Source organism: Onychostoma macrolepis, chromosome 20, assembly GCF_012432095.1.
Source record: "Onychostoma macrolepis isolate SWU-2019 chromosome 20, ASM1243209v1, whole genome shotgun sequence".
In the NCBI taxonomy this organism is placed as follows: Eukaryota; Metazoa; Chordata; class Actinopteri; order Cypriniformes; family Cyprinidae; genus Onychostoma; species Onychostoma macrolepis.
In genome coordinates, this window is record NC_081174.1 from 27,788,176 (window position 1) to 27,809,252 (window position 21,077).

Genomic DNA, 21,077 nt, shown 5'->3' on the forward strand with positions numbered 1-21,077 from the left:
TGTAACTAAATAAAACAGATTGGGAGAGAGGATGGATTTATCATCTCAAGCATACGATCTCACTCAGTTTTGTTTTCCTGCAGTGAACAACTCTTGTCTTAAAGGCACGCATCATGTTTCCGCTCAGACTGTGGTGTATCTTCTATTGGTGTCTGCGATGATTGTGACCATTCTAGGAAATTCGGTGGTCATCATCTCCATCGCGCACTTCAAACAGCTCCAGACTCCCACTAACATCCTGGTGATGTCTCTGGCTCTAGCGGATCTGCTGCTTGGACTGGTGGTCATGCCTTTCAGTATGATCCGTTCTGTGGATGGCTGCTGGTACTATGGAGATGCCTTCTGTTTGCTGCACACAAGTTTTGACCTGTTTCTCACATCAGTGTCTATTTTTCATCTAATTTTTATTGCAATTGATCGGCATCAAGCTGTTTGTTATCCGCTTCAGTATCCTACAAGAATAACCATACCTGTCGCATGGGTCATGGTGATGATAAGTTGGAGCATGGCTGCGTTATATTCTTATGGCTTAGTGTACTCAAAAGCAAACGTGGAAGGACTGGAAGAATACAGCGATTCAATATACTGTATGGGAAGTTGTACTTTGCTTTTCAATGAATTGTGGTCAGTTTTAGACACATTACTAACTTTTTTCTTGCCTTGTTCTGTCATGATTGGACTGTATGCAAGAATATTTGTAGTTGCAAAAAAGCACGTTAGAACAATCGGTGAGGCAAACCAGCATGAAACTGAGAATATGTTTAAAAGCTCTCGACGATCTGAACGCAAAGCAGCAAAAACTCTCGGTGTGGTCGTGGGTGCTTTTATTATTTGCTGGTTGCCATTTTTTATTAACTCTTTGATGGATCCCTATATCAACTTTTCCACTCCTTTTGTTCTCTTTGACTCATTTGGCTGGTTAGGCTACATTAACTCAACCATAAACCCCATCATATATGGTCTTTTCTACCCATGGTTTAGAAAATCTCTTTCTCTCATTATAACAATGAGAATATTTAAACCAAACTCATCTGATATCAAGGTCTTCACCGCTTGATTTAATTTCAGTCTCTGTGCATCACATTGGACAACAGTCGATATTTTTATACTTACTGAAATCATTTACAACTAAATGTGCAAATTGCATTAACAAAGAACAGTGTAAATTGCATGTGTTTTATGTGCAAAATTAAAATATGACCTATTTGACTTTCTATCCTGGAAAAATATGCCTACATAAAAAAAACATCTTTTTGGAAAATCAAAAACAAAAGCAGTCCATCTTAGTATAAGTGAATGTGTCAAGCATAAACGTGTATATGTTGTGTCACATCTATTGTGGTATATCATTGTTGTCCAAAAACTGCCCCTTCATTCAGTATATGAGGAAAACATAAAATAATAAAGGAATTCTGGCACACTGTGCCCTTATGAATAACATTAATATATAGTGCCTTCCAAATAATGAAAAACTGAGTTGAATTCTGATTTGATGGACCAAACATTTAAAAAATGCAGATTTTAAGTCACGTATAAAAGTGGAACGCTTGTCTGAAGCTTAAGGCACACTTATTCAGTAGTTTATACATTCTGTACGATTCAACCCAATTTCTATAAAAGCCTTTATGAGCAAGGAATCCCTTAGCATTTTTAATAGGGCTGGGTTGAAATAGGTTTCTGCATTTTAATAGATTTTTATGAACCGATATCGATTCTTAAATCCTGAAAATCTGTGAAAAAAACTGTACTAAACATTAGCTATTTGTAGCGTGCAGCCCATCCATTAAATCGCAGTATGCGCAGCAAGTCTTTCAGATTCTGTTTCATCATGAAATGTAAATAATAAATACTGCTTTGGCACTCTTTAATATAGTACCACAGAATGCAGTATCCACCTCAGATCAATCTAAGCTCTAGCGCGGAGCTCACGTGAACCAATCGTCTCTTCCTCTTTAATCTAGTAAAACTAGTAATCAGGGGTGGACTTAGTGATTTGGGGGACCTAAGCAAATTCCAGGTAAGGGGCCCCAACATAATAATTATGTACTCTTTTACGCCTAATCCTGATTTTGCTCGCTTGCTCTTATAGTCTATAGTTTATTTATCCCTTCACAACCAGTAAATAATTAGTCAACCTGATGCTGTTCTAAAGATATATTTGGCTATCTTATTATTTCAGATGACAAAAGAAGACATTATCAAAAAAAAAAAAAAACCTTGCACTTGTCAATTTAATAAATTGTAACCTTCTTCAATCTTTTTACAAACAAAAATTATCCCATGCAACTCATTCCATATTCCAAGTGTTCTGAAGGCATATAGTTGGGTTTGTCGAGAAACAAATTGAAAATGTAATCTATTATTAAGTGAAAATCTCCAATCATTGCATTCAAGCATATATGTGTGACCGGCGCACATATAGGAAAAGCACACAAGCACATTTTGAAACAACAAGACAAATAAAATTACAACTTGAAACAATACTTTCTTTGAGGTGAAAATCTCTGTTCTGAGACAGTCAGACAGTATTATATAGCCTAGAATAAAGAGTGCTCCCAGCTGTCACTCACTTCAGTTCATTGCGATCGTGAACTGAAGCTTTCTACACTGCACAGTGCATCTGTTATTTACTGTTATTTACACTCTTATAATGAGAGGCTTCGTGAGCATGCAGAACTCAGTGCTTGACAAAAACTCTGCATTTTGAGTGGTGAGTGGATTCTAACTTAAACACTTCTGGTCATTGCGTTCAAGAAATTATTGGCTATATTGCTCAATGCTGCAAATATGTTTCACCAGTATCAGATGGGGCCCTTGATTCCCCGGGGCTCTAAGAAGTGGTGGACGAAGTACACAAATCCAGTACTTGAGTAAAAGTACGGATACGTATAAAATATTACTAAAGTAAAAGTACTGCTTTTTTGAGTGAAAGTAAAAAAGTACTGATAGATAGATTTATTTAGCAATTTTATATAGGCTACTTAATTTAATTTTATATTAGCACATATTTTTATAATTCTACTGCTCAAAATGCCTGGGATTTTCCCAAAATAACCAATATATGGAGTCAAGATGTATTTTTATTGTTGATATAGACTATGTTGACGAGAGTGATGTAGTAACGCTCACTGTGAAGCTTACATTATGATGTACCTGAGAGAAAACAGATTTGACCATCTAATTTTCACCAATAAGAAAAAAAGTGTTTTAAAGCTTGTTGTTTTGCAGAACGTCACAGTTATATATGACTGAAATTAGAAAGAACATTTTTTTTTTCTTCTCAAACCTTGTCTATGGTGTAAAAAACACCCCTGGCCAAATGCCCCCAGAGGGCATCACTTCCCACTTTGATAATTACTGTAGTTACCATGTTCTGAACATCACATCCTTTATTGTTCCCTTAGAATCTATCTAGGTGGTTGAATAAAAATATTTGGACTTTATATCAAAAAATTTCCTCAACTTAGCACCAGCAAGCTTGTTAGCTAGATAGTTAACAATAGCTAACAATATTTACTTATTTTCAGTATGGTTATGAATAAACATTCATATCTGTCTACTCGGCTAGTTGATCTAAACAATATAAAAATTTATACTGTTGATAAACAATATAAAAACAGACGTCACATAGGGCTAAATGCATAGCATTTTAATAAAACTGCTAAAGTTACAGCAGCGGGGAATATGAACGTGCATGAGTTATTTTATTTAATCTGTGTTATTTTAATGTTTCCTTTTTTGACCTAAAACAGAGACACTGATGTTGATCTGTCTGCATTCAAGCATTTCAGTGGGCTTAAAGGGTTACTCCACTCCAAAATGGAAATTTTTTCATTAATCACTTATTCTCCAAAATGGCGCTACACTGACGCAGAGGAAACAAATTGTTGAATAAAGGCGTTATTTTTTTCTTCTTTGCATACAAAAAGTATTCTCGTAACATTACGGTTGAACCACTGATGGCAAATGGACTATTCTGACAATATTTTTTATACTTTTCTGTGCCTTGACAGTGTTAATTGTTTGGCAGTCAATGGGACAGTCACAAGCTACCGGTTTTCATCCAAAATATCTTAAATTGTGTTCCAAAGACGAACGAAGCTTTTACGGGTTTGGAGCGACATGGGGGTAAGTGATTTATGACAAAATTTTCATTTGGGGGTGGAGTAACCCTTTTAGATCACCTTTTACAGCAGATTTAGTTCACAAACAACTGACAGTTTTGACCTAAATATGATTTTCAGTTACAATAATTAATCTTAAAATTCGACATTAATAACTTAATTTTTGCGACATCAGTCGCGCACGCGCTCACAAGATCTCCCGGTTCTTACTTGTGAGTTCAGTTCACTGGAGACTCGCTCTGAACGGATCATTTGAATCAGTGAGTTGTCGACTCGAGAACAGCTGCAGTCGGATCATTCCAGTTCGTGAATGAATCGTTTGGTGCGATTTGCGATCCGATTTAACGGGTTCATTGAAAAGAATCCGTTTGTTCATGAATCAGACACTGCTTCTGCGTCTCGGAGCATGTGATATATAAGGAGTAACGATATGTTTTATGAAATGTAGTGAAGTAAAGAGTACGATCTTATGCTTTGGAATGTAGTGAAGTAAAAGTTACTCAAAATAAAACTACTCCAGTAAAGTACAGATACTTGAAAAATGTACTTAAGTACAGCAACGAAGTAAAACTACTTCATTACTGCCCACCGGCTCTAAGCGGCCACTTACCTTGCCTATAGCCTGTGTTAAGTCTGCCCCTGCAAGTAATAGCACGAAATAAACAAACATCAGAAGGTATGTTGAAAGGGAGTATAACTTACCAAAATGTATCGTGTCTCATGTAATCAGCATTTTAACTGCAGAAAGACATCAGTAAAGCTTGTAACCTGATCTCACAGAATTCCGTGTAATGACCAAGGACTTAATTAACCCCGAATCTGTGGTGGCATCACGGAATCGCCGAAAATTCCGTGATAAGGCATCAGCCGTGGTCCATGCACGGATTCGTTCAGCACCAGCGCTGCATCGGACCACGTAAAAAGAGTGACTCCGATGCAGTTATATTTTGTATATAAATTTATACTTTCACTGGAGAACCTGACCCCACCCCTACCCTAAACCTACCCAGTTCTAAACAATAATGATGACGATAAATTTCCCAGTATATCGCGTCAGCATATTGATGCTAAGGGTTTCCTATTTAAAGTGTTGAACCAGTGGATCCGTGCGTGGAGCACGGCTGATGCCTGTCACTGACTTACATTGGTATCACTTCTGTGAGCCCATCACGGAATTTTCGGCGATTCCGTGATGCCACCACAGATTCGGGGGTTAATTAAGTCCGTGGTCATTACACGGAATTCTGTGAGATCATGTTGCTTGTAAACAATGTCACATAATGTTACCTTTACCTCAGGAAAGCCATTCAGTGTACCTCAACTTGATAGTTAGCTAGAAAAATGAACTCTAGAAAGTGTTTTGATAATAATATGTTCTATTTTTGTAATGGAGTCAACAGAGGAAGTGTGCGGATCCATATGCAAAGCTTTTATTAAAGGGGTGGTTTACTGCGATTTCACTTTTTTCATTTTAAATAGTGTGTAATGTTGCTGTTGGTGCCTGAATAGTATCCGCAAAGTTGCTGCGCTGAAAGTTCAACGTAAGCGGAGATATCGTAAGGAAGTTTAATGCCTACAAAAACGACTCATATGGGACTACAACGAGATACTTCCCGGGTTGCATACGTAAAAAACCCATAAATTTGCATCAACCCCTCCCTCCGGAACATGCCAAAGAGGGGGCAAGGCCATGTTCTGCGGCTTTGTCGAAGAGGAAGAGTTATAGTGGAGAGTTGTAGCCATGCTGTCGAAACGGTGTTATTTTCACCCAGCTGTCAGGTCTTCTGTGTTCGGGCTTCCTACGGATGCTGTAGTTCGTCAACAATGGTTAAAATTTATGTTTGATTATGTTCCTGACAATTACAATCCTAATTTAGCTCTCTGTGCTGTGCATTTTACGGAAGGCAGCTTCCAGAATCTACACGAGTTCAATGCCGGATTCACACAGAAACTATTACTAAAACATGGAGCAGTTACAACTTTAAAACCACAGGCAGCAGTTGTTGGGCCACAACCTGTAAGTAAGATTTCATAATTTTAAATGTATTTGCATGTATAATTTCAGACGTAATGTTTTAGTTTTATCAAGGACGTAAACAAATGCCAACGCTGGCTTTAGTAGCCAGTTAGTTAAATGCTATTTCGTGTGTCTACTTCATTCAGAAACGTTTGTAAGAGCCGTGCTTGCAGAAGTTCTGCTTGACTCTCTTCATTACCGCTTTCTGAGTCTGATTCTGGCTTAAACTGATACGGCAATATTGACACCATTATTTACATTTGACCGCAGCACATGCAGCTGTTGCCCATAAAGGTAATGGGCGTGAAGTTTCCAGACAATGTGCAGTACGCAGTTTAGCCAATCACAACACACCGGCCCAACTGACCAATCTGAGCCCATCGCCTGTTTCTGAGGGAGTGGTTTCAGAGAATCAGGAAGTCAACCGGTCGTTCAAATGACAGAGGAGAAAGCAGCTTACAATAAAGGTGAAATATATGAAAAATAAGGCGTTTTTTAACAAACAAAACACGAAGACATGTTATATTGCACCCCATAAACACAATCAAGCAAAGAAAAAAAGCAGTAAACCACCCCTTTAAATGTTTCTAAACAAATCAGTTGTTAATTTTTTTCTTTAATATTATTATAACGTTTACTGTATAGTATATTAGAGAAACACTGTGCTGTACCTCATGTATATCCAAAGAATGAAAATTTAATCAAACCGAGATCAGAATTGAATCAAATCACAAATATGTAATTAAATTGTCACTTAGTGTCAGTAGCCTGACTATAATTCTTTTTCATCTCAGTGACAGTAATTCAGATAATGGGTGTTCACTTCCAGTGATTTTATTATTAAATAATGAATTTTTCATCTTTGTCATGAGATAAATGGCGTAGCTTTCATTTATGTGGTCTTTTTCACAATTTTATTTAAAATATACTTGTATAAGATAAATCATTTCTGAGTAATGGACAAACCAGAATATTTAAATGATATAACTTAAGACTGCATATTTTCTAAATTTTTAATCAGCGCTTGATTGTCATTTGCTACCCTGTGATGATATGGGAGGGTCAGAAAAGAGCATGAAGAATATTTAAAGGCCTGTCTAGACTAAATAAAACAGCATTTTATAGGTTGTAGTTTTCTGAAATTGAGAGGATGGATTTATCATCACAAGAATATGATCCCACTCAGTTTTGTTTTCCTGCAGTGAACAACTCTTGTCTTAAAGGCACACATCATGTTTCCGCTCAGACTGTGGTGTATCTTCTATTGGTGTCAGCGACGATTGTGACCATTCTAGGAAATTTGGTGGTCATCATCTCCATCGCGCACTTCAAACAGCTCCAGACTCCCACTAACATCCTGGTGATGTCTCTGGCTCTCGCGGATCTGCTGCTTGGACTGGTGGTCATGCCTTTTGGTATGATCCGTTCTGTGGATGGCTGCTGGTACTATGGAGATGCCTTCTGTTTGCTACATTCAAGTTTAGACCTGTTTCTCACATCAGTGTCTATTTTTCATCTCATTTTTATTGCTATTGATCGACATCAGGCTGTTTGTTATCCGCTTCAGTATCCTACAAGAATAACCATACCTGTCGCATGGGTCATGGTGATGATAAGCTGGAGCATGGCTGCATTATATTCTTATGGCTTAGTCTACTCAAAAGCAAACGTGAAAGGATTGGAGGATTATATTGAAACAATTTACTGTATGGGAAGCTGCACTTTGCTTTTCAATGCATTGTGGTCGGTGTTAGACACATTACTAACCTTTTTCTTGCCTTGTTCTGTCATGATTGGACTGTATGCAAGAATATTTGTAGTTGCAAAAAAGCACATTAGAACAATCAGTGAGGCAAACCATCATGAAAATGAGAGCACGTTTAAAAGCTCTCGACGATCTGAACGCAAAGCAGCAAAAACTCTCGGTGTTGTCGTGGGTGCTTTTATTATTTGTTGGCTGCCGTTTTTTATTAACTCTATGATGGATCCTTATATCAACTTTTCCACTCCTTTTGTTCTCTTTGAAGCATTTGTCTGGTTAGGCTACATTAACTCAACCATAAATCCCATCATATATGGCCTTTTCTACCCATGGTTTAGAAAAACCCTTTATCTCATTATAACACTGAAAATATTTGAACCAAACTCTTCTGACATCAGTGTGTTCACTGTTTGACTTTGTTTCCTGTCATGTGATTTTGATCCAACTGATATTGATCAACATTTGTTGTTGTTACACTTCGCACATGCTTTCTTACTGAAATGATGCACTGAACACAGGTCATTGAGAAGCACAGCACAAATGATGAACCATGTAAAAATGTTGGTTACACATTTCTCCCTATATTAAATGTAAAACTCTACATATAAAAGAAAATGCCCATAAATCTATAAACGGGCAAATATGTGTCAGTCAGTCCAACTAGTGGCCTATATCACAATCTGGGTTACAAATCAAGACAACACCAAACAAGTTTTTGACAACACCAAACAAAAGCAGTCCATCTTAGTTTGGGTTAGATGAATGTATTATGCACAAGTGAATTAAACAGGCATACAGTGTTTGCTAAAGGAAAGGGAACAGAGTACATTTTCACAGAAGCAAATGAAGTAAGCCTTTTTTCTTCTTTTTTTTTTTTTTTTTTTTTTTTTGAGAATGAAATCAAACAATTAAAAAAATTCAGATGTGATTCTGTCCTTTTTTTTTTTTAGAGAACATAATTTAATTTAAATCATTCTATTCTGAAAAGTAAACTAAATGTTGTCCCTGAGTTCTTTCTGTGTATTTAGGAAAGAATATTCAACAACTAAACTGCAGTTATGTAACCATATAAATTGCATGATATGAAAATACAAAAAAAAAAAAAAAACATGCTACATGACATTACTTTTTGATAAACATGATACAATATGAGATTGGGATTACATGACCATGCATTATTTGCAGTGTTACACTTCATGAACAACACAGATATATAAAGGAAATTAAGGGTATTATAATAAAATAAAGTCCATGTCGTTGTTGTAAGGGCTTGTGGCTGCGTTTAGGCAATGCAGCGGCTTGCTATGGTCTCACTTTGATCTCCTATTTTAATAGCATTTCATTGTGACGTGACATTAGCAACAACACAGTCAGATAAAATTTATAATTCAGAGGCACCCTCCTTCAAAGGTTGCATTCATAGATGGAATGTGTCACAGTGGCATGACTTAAGGCCGGGACATAGCTGCGATGAAAGTCGACGGTGTTGTCGCCTTGCGTTGTCAGCATCTGGACCAAAAAGCTGCGCTTGAGCACACCACACAGACTGCAAACTAACAGTTCTGTGTCGCATGAGAGGAATTAGCTGTCTACATCAGCAGCTATAGTAAATATTTGTAATTCAAAAGGAGAAATTAAAAACAAAGCAGCGCTTGCTTACCATTTTGAATATCAGTCATGTTATTAATTTTCCTTTATTTTTAAGTGGTTCATGTTGTTATGAAAATATTCCCATATTGGATTGCTTGGGTAAGATCAGGTAACATGAGAACAGCCTTCTGTCTGTGCTGCATTTTTTTGGTTGTTCTCAGGCACCGACTTATTCGCTAAACTGAACATCCAGTCAGCGTTCTCACTCTCTCCGACGGCCCTGACGCCGATTCAACATGCTGAATTGGGCAAACTTCCACCTACATGAGCCTGACAAGAGCCAATGTGAGGAACACACCAAACAAACCAGCCTGGCAGTCAGATGCTCTCCAATGGCCGACCATCGGCCTGGTGCAGGCCCGGCTCCAGAATCAAATCACTGAGGGTGCTTCTTAAATTAGTGAGGGTGCTCTAACTATATATATATATATACAACTATATTGCCAAAAGTATTCGCTCATCTGCCTTGCATATGAACTTAAGTGACATCCCATTCTTAATGCATAGGGTTTAATATGACGTCAGCCCACCCTTTGCGGCTATAACAGCTTCAACTCTTCTGGGAAGGCTTTCCACAAGGTTTAGGAGTGTGTTTATGGGAATTATTGACCATTCTTCCAGAAGCGCATTTGTGAGGTCAGACACTGATGTTGGACGAGAAGGCCTGGCTCACAGTCTTCTCTAATTCATCCCAAAGGTGTTCTATCGGGTTGAGGTCAGGACTCTGTGCAGGCCAGTTAAGTTCTTCTACACCAAACTCGCTCATTCATGTCTTTATGGACCTTGCTTTGTGCACTGGTGCGCAGTCATGTTGGAACAGGAAGGGGCCATCCCCAAACTGTTCCCACAAAGTTGGGAGCATGGAATTGTCCAAAATCTCTTGGTATGCTGAAGCATTCAGAGTTCCTTTCACTGGAACTAAGGGGCCAAGACCAGCTCCTGAAAAACAACCCCACACCATAATCCCTCCACCAAACTTCACAGTTGGCACAATGCAGTCAGACAAGTACCGTTCTCCTGGAAACCGCCAAACCCAGACTCATCCATCAGATTGCCAGATGGAGAAGCGTGATTCGTCACTCCAGAGAACGCGTCTCCACTGCTCTAGAGTCCAGTGGCGGCGTGCTTTACACCACTTCATCCGACGCTTTGCATTGCACTTGGTGATGTATGGCTTGGATGCGGCTGCTCGGCCATGGAAACCCATTCCATGAAGTTCTCTATGCACTGTTCTTGAGCTAATCTGAAGGCCACATGAACTTTGGAGGTCTGTAGCGATTGACTCAGAAAGTTGGGATCTCTGCGCACTGCGCCTCAGCATCCGCTGACCCCGCTCTGTCATTTTACGTGGCCTACCACTTCGTGGCTGAGTTGCTGTCATTCCCAATTGCTTCCACTTTGTTATAATAACACTGACAGTTGACTGTGGAATATTTAGTAGCGAGGAAATTTCAAGACTGGACATGTTGCACAGGTGGTGTTACAGAGGAGGCTCCCGTACCGCCTCCTCCGCACCACCAGAGGGATCCGTCTCCCGAATATTAGTATTCCCATCTTGCCTCGTATCTGGGACTGATTGCACTCCACACCTGCACCTCATTTACACACACACATAAAAGCCACTCACACATGCCTCTCCTTGCAAAGTATTGATTTGCCCCGGCTGTCATCGCTGAGTGTTGTTACCCGTGTTTGTTTTATTACCTTTGATCTTGACTGTTATCCCATCTCTGATTGTTCTCTGCCTGCCCCGACTCGGATTGTTTCACTGGACTCTGTTTCTAGCTGCCTGCCTCAACCCCCTGCCTGACCCTCAGTCTTGTCTCCTTTGCCCTGTTTGCTGGTGTTTACTCTGCCTGTTTGACTATTCTCTATAAAGCTGTAAAATGGATCCCACTGAGTCTGATGCTTCACAACAGGTGGCATCCTATCACAGTACCATGCTGGAATTCACTGAGCTCCAGAGAGCGGTCTGTGGAATGTTGGTCCACTCCTCTTCAATGGCTGTGTGAAGTTGCTGGATATTGGCAGGAACTGGAACACGCTGTTGTATATGCCGATCCAGAGCATCCCAAACATGCTCAATGGGTGACATGTCCGGTGAGTATGCTGGCCATGCAAGAACTGGGATGTTTTCAGCTTCCAGGAATTGTGTACAGATCCTTGCAACATGGGGCCGTGCATTATCATGCTGCAACATGAGGTGATGGTCGTGGATGAATGGCACAACAATGGGCCTCAGGATCTCGTCACGGTATCTCTGTGCATTCAAAATGCCATCAATAAAATGCACCTGGGTTCGTTGTCCATAACATACGCCTGCCCATACCATAACCCCACCGCCACCATGGGCCACTCGATCCACAACGCTGACATCAGCAAACCGCTCACCCACACGACACCATACACCCTGTCTGCCATCTGCCCTGCACAGAGAAAACCGGGATTCATCCGTGAAGAGAACACCTCTACAAAGTGCCAGACGCCATCAAATGTGAGCATTTGCCCACTCAAGTCGGTTACGACGACGAACTGCAGTCAGGTTGAGACCCTGATGAGGATGACGAGCATGCAGATGAGCTTCCCTGAGATGGTTTCTAACAGTTTGTACAGAAATTCTTTGGTTATGCAAACCGATTGTTGCAGCCATGGCCGTGGGAGCTAGGGGTGCTGAGGGTGCTGCAGCAACCCCCTCCGCAGGGCCGGGTCTGAGATTTTCCTTTTGCCCCTCGATTATCCCCAAGAAACTTGATTTTTATGATTATTTATTAAACTGACCAGAAATATGTAGCCTAGTACGGTTGTATTTTTCTTGCGCGCCTTGCGGCGTGCGTCCCTACATCTCCCCCTCACACTGAGAGAATTTCGTGTGAATGTACACACGATATCACCGTAATTTTACATTCTGACAAAAACCATTCACGTCCTCGTCCTTTTTATGAGCTGTTTTCTGAAGCTTTCTCGCTTCTCAAGACGGCCACCATCAATAAGCACTGATCTTGAATTGCGCTCTAGTCTCTAGACAAATGCGCTCAAAACACTGTAGTCTAATATGTAGCCTAATGTAATCTATTAACTATGCACATCATAACGTTTTAGGCAAGTAGGCTATCCATATTATGACAAAATATTTTATTAAGACTGAATTTGAACTTAACCTGATCACGTTTAATAACGTGGTTTGCGGTTGTAAGGCCGGTTGGATGTACTGCCAAATTCTCTGAAACGCCTTTGGAGACGGCTTATGGTAGAGAAATGAACATTCAATTCACGGGTAACAGCTCTGGTGGACATTCCTGCAGTCAGCATGCCAATTGCACGCTTCCTCAAAACTTGCGACATCTGTGGCATCGTGCTGTGTGATAAAACTGCACATTTTAGAGTGGCCTTTTATTGTGGCCAGCCTAAGGCACACCTGTGCAATAATCATGCTGTCTAATCAGCATCTTGATATGCCACACCTGTGAGGTGGATGGATTATCTCGGCAAAGGAGAAGTGCTCACTAACACAGATTTAGACAGATTTGTGAACAATATTTGAGAGAAATAGGTCTTTCGTGTACATAGAAAAAGTCTTAGATCTTTGAGTTCAGCTCAAAAAAAATGGGGGCAAAAACAAAAGTGTTGCGTGTATAATTTTGTTCAGTGTATATATATATATATATATATACATATATATATTTCAACATCAAATATCTAACATTAAAAACTTCACTGTTTTGTTTTCAGACTGTTGAAAATAACTTTTAAAAAAGTCTGCACACAAGGAGACAGTTTCAACCAATTTTAGCCTCAAATCGGTACTTAAAGGTGCTGTGTGTAGGACTGACACCCAGTGGTTGAACTAGGTATTGCAGTCCAAATTCAAAATATTGGAGAGGGTTTTTTTCACCTGGCCCCGCCTCCTCAGACTTGACACACAAGCAGGTTGCCAGATTGACGACACCAACAGGAACAAGCGCACCTTCCTTGGTAGCTTCCATGAAGTTTAGTCCTTTGTGGTTCCATGTTCTTGTCTTGCTCCTTGTTTCGTATTTTTGTTTGTTTTTGCTTTTATTTAAATTTTTCAGTTCTTGTCCTGATCTTATTTTGTATTTGTTTGCTATTTAAGTTAGTTGTCTTGGTTAAATAAGTAATGATTTCTTATTTTGTTACCCTCCTTTTTATTAGTTCTTTTGCTTTATTTATCCCCCTGCCTGCTTTGGAGTCATTTGTGTTCCTGTGGAGCCTTGTCGTGTCTCTCTGTGTTAGAGGCCCTGTCCTGACCTGTTCCTGTGAGTCCTGCCACTGTTTCTCCATGCCTGGCATTTGGTCTGCTTTGGAGTCGGCAGTCAACAAGTATCTGCGCTCTGCTCTATGGTGCCTTGTTTGGTCCTCTCTATCTGCCTGGTCTTGCCGCTCCTTGCTCCTTTTGCTGCTATTGTAATCTGGCAGTTGCTGTTCGAGACTGTTCCAGTAGTCTTCCCCAGCTGTCTCATTGTTTGTGTTCCTGATGTTGTTACATGTGCACCTCACTACTCTCCTGTATCAGTCTGTTTTGTCAATAAATCTTTGTCATTTATTCTGCTATTGGGTCCTCCTTCCAGATCCCTGACACTGATGTCTTGACTTGTCTACTGAAGCATTTCTTGAATACTAGGCCTACCCGAAAAACTTAAAGCACTATCTAACTGGTCTTTGTTGTATTGTGTTTTTCTGTCCTATTGCTCATAATTTACTCGTTTTATTAGTGATTGTTTACTTAAGGCAGAATGGGGGATAACATGCTCATTAACAAAATTAAACTCTTGTAAACATCTGTAAATGTTGTTTATGACTGTAGCTGATGTAATTCTAGGCCACTCCCATAAACGACACCTGTCATTTGCCTTTATATAAGCAAACTGGCAGTGAGGTTCTGCTTAAAGATTCTGGATCTGCAGTCTAATCATAAACATGGGCCTTAAGCTTTAAAGCAGTGAAGACTTTCTCCATGGAATTTCTTGAACATCACTGCCTTCCCCACTGGAATACAAGCTGTTCACTTGACTTTCATTTGAGTTATGTCAATGTATTCTTGTTCTTGTACATATCTGCAATCTCTCTGCTGACGGTGTGTGGAAATCTACTTGTCATCATCTCTATTACAGTTTTCAAGCAGCTTCACACACCGACCAACCTCCTCATCCTCTCACTGGCCCTATCTGACTTCTTGGTAGGAATCTGTGTGATGCCGGTTGAAAGCATTAGAAGCATTAGCTCCTGTTTTTATATGGGAAAGTTGCACTGTCATATATTTCGTATTATAATGTCTGTTCTTGGGTCTGCATCCCTCATTAATATCATGCTTGTAGCTATTGACCGTTATTTTGTTGTATGTGAGCCACTCATGTATATGTCCAAAATGACTATTAGAAAAACACTGATGTGCATAAGTTTAGGATGGTCTGTGTCCATATGTTATAATCTAGTACCAATGGATTTGGGAAACTCAAACCTGACAGGAAAAATTGTCTTCTGTCTAAGGGAATGTGCAGTGGCTGTCAGTAACGCCTGGGGTCCAGCTGACTTGATAGTGAGCTTCATTGCTCCGTGTATAATAATGTTAATGTTGTATGTAAGAATTCTCACTGTGGCCTTGAGACAAGCTAAAGCCATTTCCAATGCTTCAAAGAAAAGGGCATCTCAGAAAAATCACAAATCATTCCGGAAATCAGAAGTGAAAGCAACAAAAACATTGAGCATAATTGTCTTTGTGTATTTCATTTGCTGGGTTCCCTGGTATATAAGTATGCTTAATATAAAACAATTTCAGAAGTCATCTCTGAGCTTCTCTGCTTTACTCTGTTTGTTTTACACTAATTCATGCATCAATCCCTTTATATATGCAATATCTTACCCCTGGTTCAAAAGGTCTGTGAAGCTAGTGGTTAGCCTAAAAATACTGCAGACAGCCACTAACCAGATTAACTTATTTCCTGAAGACTGTTAATATGAAAATGCATGTATTTGTTACAAAAATTATGCTTGCATTGGTTATCCTTGGTGGCCTTTTGTTCTTTACATCCTTGAGTCTCTTCATTTAGAATGACAGTACATATAAAAAATACATTAAAATTAGAATGTGAACAGAGCTGTGACTGTCTTTGTGAATTTTAATGATGAATAATTATAACCCATGTGTGAATCATACTTAATGTCTTTTTCATTTCTAACTAGTTTGCAATAAAATAAACTCAAGAATAAGTTATATTTTTTAGCTGAGGTAAGTCTTATATTTAAAGACAGCCATCAAATATTTGTGAATGAAAATACCTAGTATACAAATGCGCTGAACTCACACAGAAGATTGAACTGAAATCAGGTGACCCATGCATCAAGAAATCAGCTGGGGACTCTGAATATAAAGAAAACTTTTCAGCTTAAATCTACCTTCATTATGTAATATAATGATACAGTAGGTGAAAGTTATTGGAGGACAGAATTCACAAAAATATTTTAAGAGTTGTATTATTTGTACTATTTGAATTTAAGACAAACTAGGTGTTCAAAAGCAATATAACTTTAAAAAAGGATTTATTATATAATGTTTTGTTCATAAAACAACTACTATATTTATATGTTTGCCTTGTAATTCTGAGAGCAAATGTGATTTAACATGTGATCTTTCTATGTTTGGTGAATTATTATGTGAAGATCTCCATAATATCTGAATCAAGCAGAGTTGATGCAAATGTGCTGGCGCAGACTATAAGTTGTAATATCCAGAGCATAGCATTGCTATGTGAGTAATTTTACTAAACCCATCCTTATTTATGTGATGTGAAGACAATTAAATTATGTAAAAAGTGAACGACAAATGCATAGAAGATTTCAGTGCTTTATCTGTGACCACAAAACATACAGCGTTCTCACTGTTCCACTGTATCAACTCATATTTCACCATATATTCATACAATAATTCTCATGATGAAACAAATATGAACTTATATATGCTGGAAGTTTCAACATCCACAACTTTCTGATTTTGAAATAAATAATTGTTATTTAGTTATGAAATGTAGATGAAACCTTAGAAACATTGGAATATGACATTATTTAACTTAGAGATAGTTTAAGAGATAGATTAAACTTTAAGAGATAGTTCACCCAAAATGTAAAATTCAAATTTATAATCATTTATTTACCCTTGTTGTTCCGAATTTTATTTCTTCTGTGAAACACAAAAGAAGATATTTTGAAGAATGTTTTGGTTACCATTGTCTACCACAAACAGTTCTGGTTACTGTATGTCACTGTGGTGCTAAAGTCTTCGGTGCATGAGACAACAGGGGTGTTTTCCAGAAATCATGGTTAACTTACCGTCAGATAAACCCTGAACTTTCGGTTGATTAACCCCAAACCTTGCTTACTCAAGGTATGTGGTTCCAAAAACGCATCCAGGAGTAAGTTCATTCAAATCAGAGTATGTTCCTGGTTAAGACTCAAGACATTCTCAACAGAGCGACGAATCGATGAGTCACTATGGAAACGGACGCTAAGAATAAGCGCACCATACTGCTTCTTTCTTCTTCTTCTGTTCAAAGGTCATGTAGGCCTTATGCTTAGTGCATATCACCACCTGATTGATGGTTTTGCAATCTTTTTATTATTTTTTTCCGTTTAATCTTTAATCCTTGAGAATAAGAATTATATTGTTTGTTTGATGCTAATTATATATTAAGTCATATCAGATATGTATTTTTATTATAGAAATACATTATAGAAAATGCCGATCCATGTGTGAGATAATAATATAAAATGTAATAAATATATATATATAGGCTAATATAATAAATTAAACATTACCTTGTCATAATAGTGTTTTATCATTTGTACAGATAACTGTTATATATGCCAATAAAATATAATAACCATATTAGGGCAATATATAGGCTAACCTTATTTATTACTTATATTAGCGCTTTATCATTAAAATAGCATACAACTATATATATATATATTAGTAGGCTATATACATAACTGTATTGTAATAATATATAATATTGTGCGCTATCTGTCACGCCCACTGAAGGCTCGTCAGTAGATCATACATGCTCTGATAGTGCTGAAGTGAACTAACCCTGGAACATAACCTGCTCCGGAGCAGGTTATCTTCAGAGAGCAAGTTGCTATGATTACTTACATACCCTGAAAGTATGATTTTGGAACCGAAAGCTGAGGTTATCCGCTCATTTATCCTCAAACATACCCGGGTATGTCACATAACCTGCTTTTAGGAATACACCCCTGCTCCTGTTCAGTATGTAAGCAAAACACAAGCAAAAATAAGGGAATTCTGGCAAACTGTGATGAAATTCCTTCCAAATGATGAAAAAATGACTGGAATTCTGAAATGCTGGTCCCAAAATTTGAGAAATTCCGATTTTAAGTCACATATAAAAGTAGAATGTTTGTGTGAGGCTTAAGGCACACTAATTCAGTAGTTTATACATTCAGTATGATTCGGTCCAATGTAAAAGCCTTTGAGGAGAAAGGAATCCCTTAGCATTGTTGTTAGGGCTGGATTGAAATATAGATTTCTCTGTTTAAATTGTTTGTTTTGTTTTTGTTAACGGATATCGATTCTTAAAGTCTGAGAATCAATCTTAGTTTATGCTGTTTTCAGTTGATCCGTGAACAAAACTGCACTAAACATTAGCTATTTGTAGCGTGCCGCCCATCAATAAATTTATTTACAAATGGGTATGCTTTGTGAGCTTTGTGATTTCTGATATGAAACAAGGTCTTAGCTTTCATATTCTGTCTATTTTATTACAAAACTTAAATAATAATACCGTTTTGGTGCTCTTTAATGTAGTGTAGTATCAGTAGCTGCCTCAGATCAAGCTAAGTGCTAGCGCGGACCTCATGGAAACCGATCATGTCTTCCTCTTTGCCACTAAAAATAGCACAAAATAAACATGAATGAACATCAGAAGGTATGTTGAAATATAGAGTACAACTTAAAATATTTTAACTGCAAAAAGACGTCAGTAAAACTTGTAAATAATATGTGAAAGTAAAGCCAAAATGTTTCGATCACCCCCAGGTGGCTGGAACCAGTTTAGTTTAAGTGTCCGTTTTTCTAATAAGTTTGCTTTTAACTAGTTATTTGATGCTATAAAAATGGGGTGTGATGTTATTATTGTGATCTTGCAATTGGGTCTGCAGGAGTTTGGTGGGACTTTGGTACTGCGGCTCCACCTCCTGATCACTAATGCGCAGATTGTCTCTAAATGACGTCATTTTCGCAAAATGACAGCGGCCATACTGAGAGTTTTGGCTTCACTTTTAGTGAAAGAAAGTAGAGGCAAGTCATCCATATTTTTATTTTTACAGTCTGTGGTCATGTAACGTTACGTTCACCTCGAGAAAATAATTTAGTGTCCCTCAACTTGATAGTTATCTAGAAAAAACAAAGAGTGTTTGTACTGTACTGTACCTGGTGTATATCCAAATGAATCAATATTGAATTGAATCAAGATCAGAATTGAATCAAATCACAAAAACCCAGCCCAAATTCTTATTCATCTCAATGACAGAAATTCAGATCATGAGTGTTCACTTCAAGAGATTTTATTAAATAAGCCTAATGAATTTTTCATCTTTGTCATGAGATAAGTGGCATAGATTTAATTTGTGTGGTCCTTTACACAATTTTATTTAAATTTTTATAAGATAGCTACATAATTATTGAGTAATGGACAAACCAGAATATTTAAATGTTGTAACTTAAGAAAGCATATTTTCATAGTTTTTAATGAGTGCTTCATTGTCATTTGCTGCCCTTTGATGATGTGGGAGGGTCAGAAAAGAGCATGAAAAATATTTAAAGGCCAGTCTAGACTAAATAAAACAGCATTTTATAGGTTCTAGTTTTCTGAGACTGAGAGGATGGATTTATCATCTGAAGAATATTATCCCGCTCAGTTTTGTTTTCCTGCAGTGAACAACTCTTGTCTTAAACGCATGCATCATGTTTCCACTCAGACTGTGGTGTATCTTCTATTGGTGTCTGCGATGATTGTGACCATTCTAGGAAATTTGGTGGTCATCATCTCCATCGCGCACTTCAAACAGCTCCAGACTCCCACTAACATCCTGGTGATGTCTCTGGCTCTAGCGGATCTGCTGCTTGGACTGTTGGTCATGCCTTTCAGTATGATCCGTTCTGTGGATGGCTGCTGGTACTATGGAGATGCCTTCTGTTTGCTGCACTCCACTTTTGACTTGTTTCTCACATCAGTGTCTATTTTTCATCTCATTTTTATTGCTATTGATCGATATCAGGCTGTTTGTTATCCGCTTTGGTATCCTACAAGAATAACCATACCTGTCGCATGGGTCATGGTGATGATAAGCTGGAGCATGGCTGCATTATATTCTTATGGCTTAGTGTACTCAAAAGCTAATGTGGAAGGACTGGAAGAATATTTTGAATCAATATACTGTATGGGAAGCTGCAATTTGTTTTTCAATGCATTGTGGTCCGTTTTAGACACATTACTAACCTTTTTCTTGCCTTGTTCTGTCATGATTGGACTGTATGCAAGAATTTTTGTAGTTGCAAAAAAGCACGTTAGAACAATCAGTGAGACAAACCATCATGAAAATGAGAGCACGTTTAAAAGCTCTCGACGATCTGAACGCAAAGCAGCAAAAACTCTCGGTGTTGTCGTGGGTGCTTTTATTATTTGCTGGTTGCCGTTTTTTATTAACTCTATGATAGATCCTTATATCAACTTTTCCACTCCTTTTGCTCTGTTTGAAGCATTTGGCTGGTTAGGCTACATTAACTCAACTATAAACCCCATCATATATGGCCTTTTCTACCCATGGTTTAGAAAAACCCTTTCTCTAATTATAACTTTGAAAATGTTTGAACCATACTCTTCTGACATCAGTGTGTTCACTGTTTAACTTTGGTTCTTTTTCCATGTCATTTTAATCTGACTCGCATTTTAAATCTGGTCAGCGTTTGTTGTTTTTAACTTAGTGCATGCTTTCTTACTGAAATGATTTGTGCATTGTGCACAAGTAATGAACAGTATAAAACTGTTGGAAAACAAGTGACACATTTTCCCCATACATAAAACACTATGTACAAAAGAAAATATCCATTTAGTCTTTATTAAGCACTTTATATATTATGTACTCTGTATTCAAGAGGTTTCGTTATGGTCCATATTTGATGTTTAATCCGTGTATGATTAAATGGTGCTCTAAAAATAAAACTAAACGTGTCAGTGCAACTAATGGCCTATATTTATATTTATATACACACACACACAATTTATATAATGTCAAATATCATGCAGTTTTGTAGTCTAGAGTTCATTGCTGCAGATAATGACACAAGTACCAAAATCATCCAAAGTGGTAAATATTTGACATGACCTCTTTATTTTTCTTGTGTACATTATCGCTTGTTCACACTATATGGGAAAATGTCAGAAATGTGAACTTGCAGCATTTGCTACATGAAAGTGAACAATACATATTA

General features: G+C 38.1%; 4 protein-coding genes across 4 annotated transcripts; all 4 read left to right on the forward strand.

The window, feature by feature from the left end:
• LOC131527402 (trace amine-associated receptor 13c) lies at window positions 1-1,057 on the forward strand. Its single transcript, XM_058756466.1, has one exon. It carries the CDS (start codon window positions 32-34, stop codon window positions 1,055-1,057), a length of 1,026 nt encoding a protein of 341 aa, XP_058612449.1. The 5' UTR covers window positions 1-31.
• Window positions 1,058-7,291: 6,234 nt separating this feature from the next.
• LOC131527420 (trace amine-associated receptor 13c-like) lies at window positions 7,292-8,317 on the forward strand. The gene has a single exon (XM_058756483.1). The coding sequence runs from the start codon at window positions 7,292-7,294 to the stop codon at window positions 8,315-8,317; it is 1,026 nt and encodes a 341-aa protein (XP_058612466.1).
• Window positions 8,318-14,525: 6,208 nt separating this feature from the next.
• On the forward strand, window positions 14,526-15,524 carry LOC131527539 (trace amine-associated receptor 13c-like). Its single transcript, XM_058756714.1, has one exon. It carries the CDS (start codon window positions 14,526-14,528, stop codon window positions 15,522-15,524), a length of 999 nt encoding a protein of 332 aa, XP_058612697.1.
• A 3,944-nt stretch (window positions 15,525-19,468) lies between these two features.
• LOC131527406 (trace amine-associated receptor 13c-like) lies at window positions 19,469-20,494 on the forward strand. Its single transcript, XM_058756470.1, has one exon. It carries the CDS (start codon window positions 19,469-19,471, stop codon window positions 20,492-20,494), a length of 1,026 nt encoding a protein of 341 aa, XP_058612453.1.
• The last annotated feature ends 583 nt before the right edge of the window (window positions 20,495-21,077 follow it).